The 16,760-nt window shown below is 47.8% G+C and overlaps 1 protein-coding gene across 1 annotated transcript; it reads left to right on the top strand.

Moving 5' to 3' along the window:
* Positions 1–9,866: 9,866 nt before the first annotated feature.
* On the top strand, positions 9,867–16,400 carry LOC105727905 (glutathione S-transferase Mu 5). Its single transcript, XM_012468077.3, has 8 exons — positions 9,867–9,995; positions 10,255–10,330; positions 10,701–10,765; positions 11,074–11,155; positions 11,255–11,355; positions 12,249–12,344; positions 12,432–12,542; positions 15,888–16,400. Exons 1-8 carry the CDS (start codon positions 9,960–9,962, stop codon positions 15,975–15,977), a joined length of 657 nt encoding a protein of 218 aa, XP_012323500.1. The 5' UTR covers positions 9,867–9,959; the 3' UTR covers positions 15,978–16,400.
* Positions 16,401–16,760: the final 360 nt, after the last annotated feature.

The raw sequence follows: 16,760 nt of genomic DNA, 5'->3' as shown, positions 1-16,760 counted from the left end.
TTCTTCCAAGGAACTGGGTGGTGACCCTGACAGTGGCTGGGTTGGAAAGGATTCTGCTGGGTGTAGTAAGGCACTTGACAATTCTTGTTGTCATTTCTGACAGACTCAGTGAGGCACTATGGAAAGGGTATCTATTTCTGGGCCTGAAGCTAACATTCATTCATCCAGCCTTATTGAGTGCTTTCCGTAATTATGCAGAGCTTGTGTTTCACTGAATAGGGATCTTAAGGGGGTGTAATCCCCATCAGAAAGAGCCAGGGTCCCTTTTGCCTTCTCCACTCTATGACTGCATCACTTCTGCTCGGTCTTCAGGACCCAGTCTCTATTGTTTTCTCAGATGGCTTCCAGGTACCCTCTCCAGGCTTGCTGCACAGCTGTCATCAGGACGTTCTCTCTGGGTTTACTTCCTCACTTTCCTGGGTACCTGCGAGAGAAATGTCTTCAGTCCTTGCATAACTGAAAGTGTCTTTACATGCTAACTTAATACTTTGGCTGGTGTTTTAGTCTGTTCTCATGCTGCTAATAAAGACATGCTGGAGACCAGGTAATTTATAAATGAAAGAGGTTTAATAGACTCACAGTTCCACATGGTTGGGGAAGTCTCTTAACCATGCCAGAAGGTGGATGAGGAGAAAAGTCACTTCTTACATGGCAGCAGGCAGGAGGACCTGTGCAGGGGGAACTCCCACTTACAAAACCATCAAATCTTGTGAGACTTATTCACTACCATGTGAACAGTATGGAGGAAACTGCTCTCACAATTCAATTATCTCCACGTGGCCCCACCCTTGACGTGAGGGTTATTAACAATTCAAGTAAGATTTGGATGGGGAAACAGTCAAACCATATCAGCTGGGGATGGAATTCTATGATGAAACCCTTCAGACCTCTAATAGATTTACTCACTCTTTTCTAGAATTGAGCATTTCTGATGAGAGGTGGATGCCAGTCTGACTGCATCCTTTGCTTTTTTACTTAAGCTTTTTCTTTTTGTCATTCTGAGGTCTATGATTCCAAAGCCTGCATGGGGATCTGCAGGTTGATCTCAGGAATTCCTGATTCCCATCCTTTCAGGAACATTTTAAGCATAGGCTTCCACCACCCTGACAGCAATCCCTTATCTTCATCTGCATTGCATCTTCTTGAAGTAATTTAAAATCTCACTGGAGAGTGAGCTGCTTCAGAGGAAGATTCTCATAGTGCAGCAGTTCCTAAGCTATGATACCAGAAATAGTTGTTGAGTCTGTGGGTTAGGTATTCACGCAAGGCTCAGTACGGGGAACTTAGTACAAATCAACAAAGGTCTCTTCTCCAAAAACTATATATCCAGAAATACAATTCATTAAAAAATGAGCCAAAATTTCAACAAGCATTTCCCAAAAGTGAATATCCAAATGGCCAATAAGCACATGAGAAGATGTTCAACATCATTAGACAGCAGAAAGTTAAACCCCTACTGTTCAGATCCTATTGTATCCCCACCAGAATGGCTGACATGGAAACTACGGCCAATTGTTGGTGATTTATGGAGTAACTGGAACTGTCATGCATTGCTGGTGGGAAAGCCACTTTGGAATACTGGCAGTGTCAACTAGAGCTAAACATACATCTACCCAGGACCCAGAAATCCCAACCTACAGGAATGAGTCCTAATGGATTCCAAGAGTCAGATACAATGATGTCAAAAGCAGCTTATTTTAAATAGCCAATAATGGAAAACAATCCAAATTCCATGAATACAAGAATGAACAAATGAACTGCGGTTTATCGACATAATTCCATCGTTCGTATAATGGAATACTTACTCTACTATAATGAAAACAGATGTGCTAATGCTACATGCGGAAACATGAATGGGCCTCACAGACATGTTGAGTAAAAGGATCCAGACAGGAGAAAGGACGCATGGTCTCATTCCACTTACACGAAAATCAGGAGAGGGAAATGAGTCCATGGTATCGGAGGGCCGATGATGGGTGGCCCTGGGGGGAACTGGGAAGTTGCCTGTTGAAGGGGCCTGGTGGAGTGCTGCAAGTTTCCTCTATCTTTATCTGGGAGACGATTCCAGAAGAGCATACAAGTGGAAAATCCCAGAGTAGCACACTTAAGACCTGTGCACTGTATGTATATTACACTTCAATGAAGAGTATGAACATATTCTTATATTATTTGTGTGTTTGTGTTTGTTTGCTTTCCCTCATAAGGTGTCAACATCTTGAGGGCATGTGTTTTTACCTCTTCTTATTCACTGATGTTACAGGTGTTTGGATATCACCCAGAACAGTCCCTGAGCATAGTAGGTGCTCACTGAATAGTTAAGCAAATTATAGGCTCATCTTAATGGTGTCATTTCAGATTCTCTTTAGATTTGTATTCATGCCTACCTCTTTGGATTGGTGAGACTGGTGTGCATGTATACTCAGATTCTGCAGTTTTTCTCTTTAACATTTTACTTCTTTTTTTTTTTTGAGACAGTCTCGCTCTGTTGCTCAGGCTGGAGCGAAGTGGCACAATCTCAGCTGACTGCAACCTCTGCCTCCGGGTTCAAGTGATTCTTGTGCCTCAACCTCCTGAGTAGCTTGGACTACAGGCATACACCACCACACCTGGCTAATTTTTGTACTTTTAGTAGAGATGAAGTTTTGCCATGATGGCCAGGCTGGTCTCGAACTCTGGGCCTCAAGTTGTCCACCCACTCAACCTCTTAGAGTGCTGGGATTTATAGGTGTGAGCCACCATGCCTGGCCTAACATTCTACTTAGAAATCCATACATGTTGGCAGTCTGTATGCATGCCTACTTCTAATGTTGAATGGCTGTCTAACATTAGTTCCTGTGGATAAACTATAGTTTGCCTAGTCATTCTTATGCTACTGGGCATGTGGATTTTTCTAACTTATTTATTTTAGAGCAGGGTAATCATGTTTAGACTAATCCTCCTCTGTTTTTGGTTACTTTGAATAGATCCCCAAAGGCGATTACTACAAGGTAAAGGGTGAGAATGGTTTAATGGTATTATAACATAATTTGATTGCTCTTCAGAGGGAATAACTTAATTTATGGTGCCACCAGCAAGGTACACGGACCTTTCTGCACTATTTTAGACACTTAGGGGATTGCAGTTTCATCTTTTGTTTTGTTTTTTCATGTATATATATATATACACACACACATATATACATATATATGGATACCTTCAAGTATTCCGGCTGGGTGTGCTGGCTGATACCTGCAATCCCAGCACTTTGGGAGGCTGACGTGGGCAAATCACTTGAGGTCAGAAGTTTGAGACCAGGTTAGCCAATATGGTAAAACCCCATCTCTATTACAAATACAAAAATTAACCAGGCCAAATTGCTTAAATCTGGGGGGCAGAGGTTGCCGTGATCAGAGGTGCCGAGATCAGGCCACTGCACTCCAGCTTGGGCTGGAGCACTTAAAAAAGAATACTTTCAAGTTTTCTACCTTTACCCCTTTTTTGTTTATTGGTTGTGCATGTTTCTATCAATGAATCACCGTCTATGAATCTGTTTGTGAATCCCCTGTATAAAATTCTCTGTTTACCCATTCTCTACCTGTGGCTCAGTCAATTTCTGGAGAAAGCTTAAAGAATGATCTGTGGCAGTCAAGACCTTTTCTCTGATAGGCCACATGCAGTTAATTGTGATTCTGTTCTAGGTTTCCTATGGCCTACTGTGAGGGTTAATTTTCTGCATCAGCTCTTCTGCGCTAAGGGATGCTCAGATGGCTGGGAAAATGACTGTGAGGGTGTTTCCAGAAGAGATTCGCTTTTGAATCAGAAAACTGAGCAAAGATTTCCCTCAGCAATGAGGGGGCATCCACCAAACTGTCAGGGCCCAGAGCAAAGAAAAAGACAGAGGAAGGGTGAATTTGATCTTTCTGACTGGGACATCCATCTCCGCCTGTCCTAGGACATTCGCATTCCTGGTTCTCTGGCCTTCAGACTTGATCAGGGACTAACACCATCGCCTCCCACCCCCACCTTTCTTCTGAGGCCTTTAGACTCACACTGAATGATACCACCGGCTTTCCTGCTTCTCTATCCTGCAGTCGGCCGATCATGGGACTTCACTCCAAAATTGTGTGAGCTAATTCCCATAAGAGATACATAAATTTATAAATAAACAGACAGATTTCCTATGGGCTTATCTCAGTGGTGTCACTTCAAATTTTGAAGAACCCTGACTAGTACACATAGCAAAAACAAACAAATAAAACACAAGTGGGTCACCATCATCAATAAGTTAAGTTAAAAAAAATCAAACACAGGCCAGGCGTGGTGGCTCACGCCAGTAATCCTAGCACTTTGGGAGGCCAAGGTGGGTGGATCACCTGAGGTCAGGAGTTCAAGACCAGCCTGGCCATCATAGTGGAACTGCATCTTAAAAAAAAAAAAAAAGAAAAAAAGAAAAAAAAGAAAATCAAACACAAGATAAAATGCTACAGCATATCTATTACCTGGGGGCTCTTTCTATATGGAAAACACTGTCTGACATGCCTTATAGTAAAACTTCAAGGAGATTTTGAGGGAAGATATCCTTTTTTCTCCTGGTAAATCTCCGTGTACATGGTCATTATTTTAAAGACTCCAAAGATCAAAACATCTGTTTGCACATGTTGCCGATTCACTTTGGGTGAGGCTCTCTGGCAGGCTTGGAAGGGTGGGTGAACAGGAGAAGGGGCTGCCTCTGTGGTGACTAGCATCACTCATATCCATGTCTGTGGCAGTCATCAGGTGCTTATTATATATTCGTCATTTGGCCACCCCTATGGGGGTGTTAAATGCAGGGAGAGTCTATTCAAGCCGTTACAAGTTGGCAGTGACTTGTAGCAACTTTCTGCACACCCTTCTCAGTCAGGGTGGATACCTTTTGAAAATAAGTTCAGTTCATCCTGCCTAGCCTTGTCACTGCAGCTCTAGAAGAATTACCCCCATGGTGCTGGGCTCAGGCTGCCTGGCTCTGGAACAGCGTGCTCAGAGCTACAGGGGAGGCCTGCTGTCTGACTGGCAGAGAGAGTCCCACCACTCCCTACCCTGTGCCCTGGAAGACCAGGCTGCCCAGCCTGTCCACCTGCTAGACCGTTTTCTTGCCCAGTTCTCCTTCTCTCATTTCTGATGTGTAGCTTGATGCCTGCAGGGACTGCCCCAGCTTAGACAGTCTCTAGGTCCTCCCTTCTGCCAGCTGGTGTCCAGGGAAGTGGGTCCTGTGGCCTCTTTCCTGCCAGCCAGAATTTCGAGGGCCTTGCTTCTCCCACTGCAGCTTTTGACGAAGTGCTGGGTCATAGAGTGGCATTTCTTAACCTCAGCGAAACGGAGATTTGGAGGGCAGAATTCTTTGTTGTAGGGTGCTGTCCTGAGCATCTCAGGGTGCTCAGCATCCTACCCAGCCTCTACCCACCAGATGCCGTGGGCACTTCCTAATGTTTACAATGAACAAAGTCTCCAGACAAAGTTACCTGTCCCCTGAGGGGCAAAATCACCTTCACGTGAAGACCGGTGGTGTGCTGGGTGAATACTACCATTAAAAAAAAAAGAATTAAAAAATTATAATGTAACTCATGCAGTGAAGGTAAGTCCTTTTGGATGTAACATTTAAGTCAATAAGTATTATTAATATTTATTAATAATATGAATATGAGTTTATGTATATGTAATTTTTTTTACCTTTTATTTTGATCTAGTGTCAGAGTTCGAGAAACTTGTAGAAAGAGTAGAAATGACTCTGATTATACCCCAGATACTAACATTTCCACATGGGCTTTCTGCCCCGCAGAGTCTCTTCTGCCCCTCCTTCTCCTGCCCCAGCCTGTCTGTCTCTTTCTCTCCCCCAGCAAGCTCTCTATGAGCACAACACCAATTATAAGAAAAATACCATTTTCTTTTCTCTGAGGTGGCATTCCTGACTTTTGGATTCAGGCAGGTAAGTGAGAGTGATTTATAATCATCCTTGCCTGTGTTGTGCTTCCCATGTTAGGTCATGCCTGTAGTTTATGATAATCTGTGTCATCCATGACATTTTCAAAAGTTTAGAAAACATATCCAACCAAATCCTGAGGATCAAATGCCCTTTCGTGTTATTTTTCTATATTACACTTTGATGACTTCATTCAGAATCTTTATCTCTTAACATGTTTTGTTTGGCCTGTTTGTGTTTCTTCCGCTTGGTGGTAACATCAATTAACACAAAGTTTAGAAAAAATGTTTCCCCAATTTAAAAAATTATTTGTACTACATCTTCTTTCTTAGTTCTGATTTGTATTAACTTGTAATTTTGTTTTTTGGTTTTGTTGCTGTACTAATGCTCTGTTAATTAGCTTTTAAGAGAATAGACTTTTTCATATAACAAGCAAATTGGTTAAAGTTTTCTTAAGGTAAAATATTGAAGATACTGCTTCCACTCTTCCATCTCCAATTTTGTTCCTGTTCTACTTTCTTGAAATTCTAGTTTGTGGCCTGGCGCAGTGGCTCACGCCTGTAATCCTAGCACTTTGGGAGGCCGAGGTGTGTGGATCACCTGAGGTCAGGAGTTCAAGACCAGCCTGGCCATCATGGAGAAACCCCATTTTTATATTAAAAAATAAAAATAAAAAACAAAAAATAAATTCTAGTTTGTTTGCCTTATTCTTGGGTATCACAGGCAAGTTGGACTGGCAGAGACAGTCCCGCCACTCCCTGCCCAGTGCCCTGGAAGACCAGGCTGCCCAGTTTTCTCAGTTCAAATTTGGTAGCACCTTGCAAATGGTGATTTTTATTTCCTTCTTTTCAGATTGAAGAACGGATTCTTTATATTTTGGATTTCCTAAGTTTATCCAAACAGTATTTAAGAGAACTTTTAAACAATTTCCATGAAGTAGGATACATTTTATTTTGTCTGTATTCATTTCTAATAGTTTGGTTTTTTAAATTTTGACAATATTTTACGTAGATTTTCTGTTAATTTGCCTTGAGAATGTAAGACTGTTGGCAGAAGAGACAAAAGGAATTATGAAATCCAGTCTAGAGGTCCCATTCAGGACCTTGGTCAAATGGGACCCAGTGCATTTTGATTGTCTGGCACAGTGTTGTTTTAAAAATTAGAACTAGTCCACATTTTGCAGTTCCGACAGCACATATAAACCCAGAAGACCTGGCCCTATCGGGACTGAGTTTCTGTGTGGTGACAACTCGCTACAACCCCTCCCTTCAGAAAACTTCCAGCTTCTCTCATCCCGCTACTCCCAATCCCGGTCCACAGACCCACTCCCTCTGCCGCTGTGATCCTCGTGGTCACTGTGGCCCCTGCTTTGGAGAGCCTGCTGGTCCATCCTTCCCGCCTTCTGCAGAGCTGTCCTCCTCCTTCTGAAGGGCCTGGGCCCCGTCTTCCTGGCTCCTCAGGGCCCTTGCAACAGCAGGCACTGCTTCCCTCTGCTGCACTCAACCCCTCTCCCACTCCACTGCCTTTCGGTGTGCAAAAACGCAAAGATGTGTCCCATATTTTCGAAATCTCTCCCTTGAAGTTCCCACCTGATATGTAGCAAAGTACAGTGTCCTTGGTTTTAGTTATAGTGCCTGAAATGTGGTAGGATCTCAACAACTGTTGTTTCAACAAAGAAATGACCAAATACCTGAATACTAATGTAACAGTACCGGCTCTACACCTTTCAACATTATTATTCTCATGAGTGTTAGCTTTCTTAAAAAATCATTTTATTTTCTGGCTGGGTGCCATGGCTCATGCCTGTAATCCCAGCACTTTGGGAGGCCGAGGCGGGTGGATCACCTGAGGTCAGGAGTTTGAGACAAGACTGACCAACATGGTGAAACTCCATCTCAAAAAAGAAAAAAATTTTTTTTAATTGGATCTAGACATTTTATCTTTCACAACCCAAGATGGATAAACTCAGAATCATAAACTCTTAATGCATAATGAGAAATATAACGATTCCTAGGGCCAGGCACTTGCATCTGCGCTGGTGCTATTGCCTCGCTGCAGGAACATCTACATAGGAACTCACTTTGAGGCCAAAACTGCTTTCAAAACATGGATACCTATCAGGTATCTGAGCTGGGAGTACTGCCCAGATCTGGATGGGTAGGGAGTGTTTGCAGCAAGGACTGTGCCTTGCCAGCCTCAGTGACACAGTGTCCAAGTGCCCCAACCCTCCTTAGCAGAAACCTGCTGACCACCTGACTTCTGCGGCCTCACAGGGATGTGATGAAGTCCCCCTGTGCTCCTCAACCCCAATCCACACATTTTCCATGTGGTTTGAAACTTTTTTTGGTATACTGGGTTCATCCTCTGCAGTCCTAACAATGTTTTAGCTAATTTCCAAAAAAAAAATTACTTTTTTGCAATGCAATAACATTGTCCTTTACACTGTAAAACGATTTCTCCTTAAAGGTCTGTCATCTGTTTTCATATATCCATTATTATTTGTAATATCCTTTAAACAAAGCAAAATCAACCCCAAGTCAGTTCACTGCACAACTCTTGAAATAGTTTTCTTTCTACCTTGAAAGAAGAAAGTTGGCAGGCTGGACATTGTTCTTGTGGTGGTTGTACCATGGGTCACATATCACAGCGTGACTTCAAAGGCCACTGGAGCCATCTTCTCATACTGAAGAACACACATGGGTCAGGAGCCAGGTCCAGGTCCAGAATGGTGGCTCTGGAGAGGGGAGGGTCCCCACCCTGCCTGTCGTCCTATGGGGATTCCTCAGGCTCCTCTCTGGCCACCATCCTCTGACCTCCCTCCTCAGCAGGACAGGGTTCTGCCCTCTCTGAGGACGGGTTCTATGGCAGGCCAGATCTCACGAACACAGGCTTTCATAACAACTGTTTCAGTACCGACTGAGTGATTAAATATTAAAAGCTTAAAAAAAAAAAAGCCAGGCCTTTATACAAAGGCTGGAATGTAACAAACGGTCACCAAGAGTTTGCCTAGGCCTTTCCTGGGCCTTAAAGCACGACAAAATAATGAAGAAATTCTTGACACATTTAGGATTAAACAAGTTTCATCGCGAGTTTGAAGAAACTCCCTGGGCCTCCACAAACAAATTGACTGGGGTTCTGAAGGAACTCTCCAAACCTTCGAGATTTAGTGGGAGACAAGATAAGGGTAATCATCCCCGGCACCTGGACCCATTTAGACTAAGTAAATAGACTCCAGAGGAAGGTCTTCAGGACTCAGACCTTAGTGATAGATTAAAAGAAGTTAATCACTTATGTCTTTAGATGAATGCACACTTACATGTAGACATATAGCTTAGAAGGTAGATAAGCTCTGGAAAACTTTGTAATTCTGAGTTGGTCTGGTGGTAATTTCCAGGCCTTCTCCCTATAACCGGAACTCTTAAGAAATAAAAACTCTTTCTCCCCAGCTCATCTGCATCTCGTTATTGGGCCGAGAGAAACAGCAGCTCGACCCTCAGTTTGGTGGGGGAAGAGTCCTTCAGCCTCCCTCACCTTTCCTCTGTGGCCACTGCACTCCCTGTTAGGCTGTGCGGTCTATGTGAGGCTCACCTAGCCGACTGGCTGGACATTTCTAGGGGGCACCTCAGATATTTCACCTCCTTGCTGGGTCTGATCCTTGGATTCAGATTCATAAATTGTGCCAAAATACGAAGTGGCTAATTTACACAGTACTTAGTCAGATGACCCAAGGACTCAGTACCCAAGGGCCCCTAAAAGCACACACAGACCACATTTCCTTTCCTCTGGCCCATTTCCTGGGGTGCTCTGACCTTGCTCCCGGAACCCTTGGGGCTGGCAGGCGGGAGGGGGTCTCACTGATCCCAGCCCCGGCGCGCGATCCGGGGCCTCCAGAAGGGCGCGTTTGGGGGCGGGGCGGGCTGAGGGGCGGGGTCGCAGCAAGGCCCTTCTTCTCCTTTCTCCGGACTAAAAGTCTGACTCCGGCGCAGCTTGAGGCCTGTTTGCAGAACTCGCGCAAACCAGCACCATGCCCATGACACTGGGGTACTGGGACCTCCGCGGGGTGAGCGAGGGTCCGCTGGGCGGCGGAACGAGGGCGCGGGGGAGGGAAGTGCGGAGCAACTGCGGGACCGGCTCTAAGGACAGTTCTTCCCTGCGCCCCTCAGAAGGGCCCGTGAATGACGCAGTGTGTGTTTTTGGGGGTGGGGGCGGGTAGAGGAGGCGACGGGTGCAGTGTAGACTGGGGGCTCCCCTGGTGCAGAGAGAGTCACCAAGTCAGGGACCCTCAGTCTCTGATCCGAGCCGCGGGCCATCTCTCCCAGCTGGCCCACGCCATCCGCCTGCTCCTGGAATACACAGACTCAAGCTACGAGGAAAAGACCTACACGATGGGGGACGGTAAGGGCACCCTCTTGTCCGGGCCCTGCCCACTCACGCTGAGTTGGCGCCAAGCAACCCATGAAGGCCACCTGTGCCTTTGCAATGCTGGACTCTGGGGCCAGATGCTGGGGCAGGAAGCTGGGCCCCCTTTCTGGGTAACTGGGTTGGGTGTCCCTCAGGGCTTGCCTAAAGCCTGGAAGCCTTAGTCGTGTGGGGTCCAGAGCCCTCACCCGGATTCTTTCTCCCTGAACCCTGGGACTTGGGACTGAGTGGTCAGATTCTAGATCCACCTGTCTCAGGGGTCTTGCCACTGGCTCCTTGGGAGGGCCCCGGGGAAGGTGGGCTGGGCTCCGGGGAGGTTTGTTTTCACTTCATCTTCCCACCGCAGCTCCTGACTATGACAGAAGCCAGTGGCTGAAGGAAAAGTTCAAGCTGGGCCTGGACTTTCCCAATGTAGGTGCAGGGGAAGGGGCGGTTTTGGGGGAAAGTGCAGCGTGTCTCTGACTGCATCTCCTCTCCTCAGCTTAGAGGTGTTAGGGTCAGGAGTCTTCTGCCCAGTTCCTCTCATTCCTGGCTGTCTGCACAGTCCTTCCATGATGTTCTGTGTCCCAGCTCATTTGTCCATGACAGTATTCCTATCTCAGGCCTGCCATGAGCAGGCACAGTGAGTGCCCGGTCTCCTGTCTGCCCTTGCTTATGGGAAGGGGATGCTGGGGAGGCTGCTGGCCCAACTGAGCTTCCCTGGTTTCCCATCCATCCAGCTGCCCTACTTGATTGATGGGGCTCACAAGATCACCCAGAGCAACGCCATCCTGCGCTACATTGCCCGCAAGCACAACCTGTGTGAGTGCAGGAGGCTGAGGGTGTGGGGGGACGGTGGCCTCCTCCTGGGCTTGTCTGGGGTGAGATGCTGAGAGTGAGTCTGTGTTTTGTGGGTGGCAGGTGGGGAGACAGAAGAGGAGAAGATTCGTGTGGACATTTTGGAGAACCAGACCATGGACACCCGGATGCAGCTGGTCATGATCTGCTACGACCCAGAATTTGTGAGGATTCAGGGCCAGGACTCTTGCATTCCTACACACACTGGTCTTTTCTTGTTTTAACTCCTTGAGTACCACTCATCCTCCAACTGGTTTTCCGTACTATTAGCAGTTACTCTCACAACTCCAATGCCATGTCAACAGAAGCAGAGGCAATTCTTACCAATCTTAGGACACGATCCAGGTATCCCAGGGTAGAAACTCAATTCCTAGACAGTAAAGTTTGTGTTCAGCATCTTCTTCATGGCCTCTGGCCTGTGTCATGGGTCATTTCTCTCAGCCGGTTCACATCACCTTCCTGCTCCTAGAATACGTAGACTCAAGTACAAGACAGAGGAATGTAATGGCACCCTCGAATTGTGTCTTCTCTAGCATGAGTGGGGATCTGCGCATTTTCATAACAGACAGCTCAGAGGTAGCCAGAGGGCCTTCATTCCTCTCCCTCCTTCCTTTCAACCTGAACTTTTCATCTCGCCGGATATTCAATGTTCATTGTATTCTTCCGCCTCCCCATTAGGAGGAACTTTCTTCTTTCCCCGAGCTCCTTTAGCCCTTTGTATCCTGGATTCTGCTGGTGTCTGGGTCCAGAGGCTGCCAGGTGCTCGGGCGCTCCTGGGGCTGCCCAGAGCCTGTTTGTTGGGAGGTCAGTGAGGACAGATTCAAGGACAGTGTCACATTCCTCTCTGCCTTCCCCTCACTTCAGATAGGGTCTGGCACCGAGTTGGAATCTAATAAATGCTGATGTATGCAACTGAAGCCTGGCACTGACCCAGTTCCAGTTGTGGGGAAGATGGCTACTTGCCTCTGGCCAACTGGGGCCACACACAGCCCTGGGGAGGCCGCGTCTGTGCAGGGAGCTTGTGTCTGAGGGTGGTGACAGCTGTTTTCTTCCTCAGGAGAAACTGAAGCCAAAGTACTTGGAGGAACTCCCTGAAAAGTTAAAGCTCTACTCACAGTTTCTGGGGAAGCGGCCATGGTTTGCAGGAGACAAGGTACTCGAGGAGTGCGATGGGGAGTGAGGTTTCTTTTACTGCATGTGTTATGGAGGTTCCAGCCCACACATTCTTGGCCTTCTGCAGATCACCTTTGTGGATTTCCTCGCCTATGATGTCCTTGACCACAACCGTATATTTGAGCCCAGCTGCCTGGATGCCTTCCCAAACCTGAAGGACTTCATGTCCCGATTTGAGGTGATGCCCCTGTCCTCCTTTCTCTCTGATGCCCCTTATTCTTTTCTCTCCTTTGAGATGCTTTCCCAGTCCTGGAGCTACACAGAGAATAACTCATATTTGTTGAGTGCTGACTTCATGCCACGAACCGTGACCAGCACATTATACCTATGGTGTCGAAGTTGAACCTTACAACATTCCTACAGGGTGACAGAATTATCTCACCCATTTTAGAGATAAAGACACTGAGAGTGAGAGGGTCAGTCCTTTGCTCAGGGTCCCAGAGCCAGTGGAGGCTGTGCTGGGCTTCCTGTGAGCCCCTGGATCTATGGGCGGCAGTCAGGGCTCTCCCTTTTGTGAGAAAAGAAAAAGCCTCAGGCCTTGTCCAGCCTAGGTTTCACAGCCCAGGACACTCTGGAAGGGGCAGAGCACTTCGGGAGCGTGGATGCAGCTGGCAATAGTAGGACTGGCACACGGTAGCATCGATGTTGAGTACTAAACCCACAGGCAGCATTCATAGCTACCCCCAGAAGCTTTGCACAAATTGACCCCCATGTGGGGAATCCTGAGAGCCAGGGCTGTGGCTGTAGCTGGATCAGGTACATATGTGGGTGCCCCTGTTGAAGGAGTTTATGTTGATGTGCTCTGCGCTGGGGTGCTCTCTTTCCCTACCTCTCTTCCTCTCCTTTTTCCCTCCAGTGTTCCAAGTGTCTCCCTGTGAGATGAGTAGCACACTGATTTTGACTCCTATTCACCGACCTTCTCCTCTGCATGAGGCAGGGTGAGAGGCACAGTGGGAGATGCATAGATGACCGCCCCATCCTGGAAGTGAGAGCCGTGAGAGGCCTGCAGGCAGAGCAACCTGTGAGGTGTGTGTGGCACCACCTGAGTACGGGGGCCTGCCCCTCACTCACGGGCAACCATCTCTCATCCGTGCTGATCTTGTTTGAGATCAGCAAATCCTACTTTAGTACAGATTTGGGAATTTGAGGCATTAGTCTAACAGGTTTTTCAGCCTAGAATCTGTTTTCTTTTCCCACTCACCGTCAAGAGATCCACTCAGCTAGTTCCCATCAGCTCTGGCTCTGGTCCAGGCTGAGTGGCTCTGGGGTTACATAAGAAGTGGTGGGAGGGGAGGAGAGCCAAGGGCTGCAGCATGCGGTTCACCTGGGCTTGGCCTTTTGGGATCAGGCAGCCCTGGATCTCTTAGAATCCTTAGAAATTACATGGTCATTCAGTCTTGCGAAGATCGTGCAGAGCACACCTGAGTGTCTTGCAGCCTGGCCCGTGGTAGTGGGGTTAAAGATGAGGTGGGTTGGGGCACAGTGGTATTTAGCTCAGGTATCAGGTGGGGAGGTTTGGACTTTCTGCTTTAAAAGGAATGATTAGAGCCTGCTCTGGCCTCAAATTCCCAAATCTGTACTAAAGTAGGATTTGCTGATCTCAAACAAGATCAGCACGGATGAGAGATGGTTGCCCGTGAGTGAGGGGCAGGCCCCCGTACTCAGGTGGTGCCACACACACCTCACAGGCTGCTCTGCCTGCAGGCCTCTCACTGTTGTCACTTCCAGGATGGGGCGGTCATCTATGCATGTCCCACTGTGCCTCTCACCCTGCCTCATGCAGAGGAGAAGGTCGGTGAATAGGAGTCAAAATCAGTGTGCTCCCCATCTCACAGGGGGACACTTGGAACACTGCGGGTAAAAAGGAGAGGAAGAGAGGTAGGGAAGGAGAGCGCCCCAGCGCAGAGCACGTCAACATAAACTCCTTCAACAGGGGCACCCACATATGTACCTGATCCAGCTACAGCCACAGCCCTGGCTCTCAGGATTCCCCACATGGGGGTCAATTTGTGCAAAGCTTCTGGGGGTAGCTATGAATGCTGCCTGTGGGTTTAGTACTCAATATCGATGCTACCGTGTGCCAGTCCTACTATTGCCAGCTGCATCCACACTCCTGAAGAGCTCTGCCCCTTCCAGAGTGTCCTGGGCTGTGAAACCTAGGCTGGACAAGGCCTGAGGCTTTTTCTTTTCTCACAAAAGGGAGAGCCCTGACTGCCGCCCATAGATCCAGAGGCTCACAGGGAGCCCAGCACAGCCTTCTGGCTCTGGGACCCTGAGCAAAGGACTGATCCTCTCATTCTCAGTGTCTTTATTTGTAAAATGGGTACCCAGCCTGGGGCCTGCCCCTCACTCTCAGGAACCATCCCTCACCCATGCCAAACTTGTTTGAGAGCTGCAAATTCTACTTTTAGTACAGATTTGGGAATTTGAGGCATTAGTCCAACAAGTTTCTGAGCCTAGAATCTATTTCCCTTTCCCACTTCCGGTCAAGAGATCTGCTTGCTCAGCTAGTTCCCATCAGCTCTGGTTCTGGTCCAGGCTGAGCAGCCTTGGGGTTATGTAAGAGGTGGTGGGAGGGAAGGGGTGGGGCACAGCCGAGGGCTGGGGCCTTGGCCTGACAGGCCCTGGCCCTAGCCCTTAGGGAGGAGGGAGGCTGGGATCTTTTTGAATTATTTAGAAGTTACGTGGTCATTTAATCCTTGTAAGATTGTGTGCAGCATATCCGAGTGTCATGCAGCCTGGCTGGCAGTAGCAGGTCTGGAGACAGGGACACAGGGAGGTTTAGCTCAGGTACCAAGTGGAAAAGTTTGCACTATGCTTTAAGGGGAATGATCGGAGCCTGGTCTGGCCTTTCTTTTGCTGGTTTACCCTTGCCCTATCTAGTTTCACCCAGGTTTTGCTAAGTCATTGGGTGAGATCTGGGCGCTCTTCCTGGTTGTACAGGTGTGTTCTGAGCCCCTTTGTTCTGCTGGAGGTACTTTCTGTGTGTACAGTCTTGGGCAAGCCAAGAACCTCCCTGTGAAAAAGGAGAATGTTTGTGCAGACAAGGAATGACAGGATCTGGCGTGGGGTGTGGCCGGATGGAAGAGGAGCAGAATTTGGCAAAAACATGTTAGAACTGAAGACAGAACCAGACTATATTCCAGCCCCATCCCACTTATTTGAGTGTGAGGAAGTTGCTGAACTTCTGTTTCCCACTTGAGAAATGGTGATAATAGAACCGACCTTGGAGAGTAGTTGTGGATGTTCTAAGCTTGTGTTGTAATTTCTCTTGGATATAGAGCATCCAGTACAGTGTCGAAGCTTCATAAGTGGTAGGTGTTATTATGGTATGACATTAGTTTAAGGAGATTGGAAGAGTTAATTAGAAGAGGTGGGGTCCCTAAGAGACCATGTGATACTCCAGCGCTTGAGCTCACGTGGAAATGCTGTGGCCAGGGCCTGACCTGCTGTGCCTGCCGCAGGGCTGCTCCGGCCCTCCTAGACAGCCGACCGTGCTCTGGCTCCTTCTTCCCGCCCTCAGGGTTTGAAGAAGATCTCTGCCTACATGAAGTCCAGCAGATTTGTCCCAGGTCTTTTGTTTGGAAAGTCAGCTACATGGAACAGCAAATAAGGCGCTGGGTTGCCAGAAGATGGGAGGGAGGAGCCGACCCTGCTGCCTGGGCAGAATGCTGGAGAACAGCCTGACTCCCTGGACCAGACTTCTTCCTTTTTCCTTCTTTCTACTGTCTTCTCCTCCCCAAGGTTTCACTGTCTTCCTTTCTTCTAACATGAGCCCTCCCCACATTGAGGCTCTTTAAAGCTTCGGCTCCCCACTGTCCTCCACCAAAGTCCCCCTCCTAACATCTCCCTTTTCCTGCACTAATGCCAACCTGACTGCCTTTCCTATCCGTGCTTATCTCTTCTTTGAGAAGCCACACTGATCCCTGAGCTCCCCAGCACTGTCCTCAAAGCCCATCTACATGCCCTGCTCCCTTTGCTGGGTCTCTATACCGCAGCCCTGTGTGATGTCCAATAAAGCCTTAACCATGCCTGATTTGTCTTGTCTTATTCCCTGAGTCTCCCTGGACTCAGGACTGTGTTCAAATTGTGGGTGTTTTTTGGTCTTCTGTTGTCCACAGCCAGAGCTTAGTGGATGGGTGTGTGTGTGTGCGTGTGTGTGTGTGTGTTGGGGGTGGTGGTCCCTCAGGTTCATAAGTTTCCTTGGTCATTTCTGCCCCCTAGCCACATCCCTCTGTTCCTCACTGTGGGGATAACTACAGAAACGTACTCCTCTATGCCAAGTTCCTCACTCATTCAGCCTCCTGCAGGCCATCTAGAATTGGCATGGTTCGAAGAGGAGCTAGGCTGATGGGGAAGGGGGCTGAGCAGCTCCCAGGTGGACTGCCTTCTTTCA

This window comes from Aotus nancymaae, unplaced genomic scaffold (genome assembly GCF_030222135.1).
Source record: "Aotus nancymaae isolate 86718 unplaced genomic scaffold, 86718_ANA_hifiasm-v0.15.2.pri h1tg000007l, whole genome shotgun sequence".
NCBI lineage: Eukaryota > Metazoa > Chordata > Mammalia > Primates > Aotidae > Aotus > Aotus nancymaae.
The sequence above is the reverse complement of the archived record's forward strand: the minus strand, read 5'-3'. Positions and strand labels throughout refer to the sequence as shown.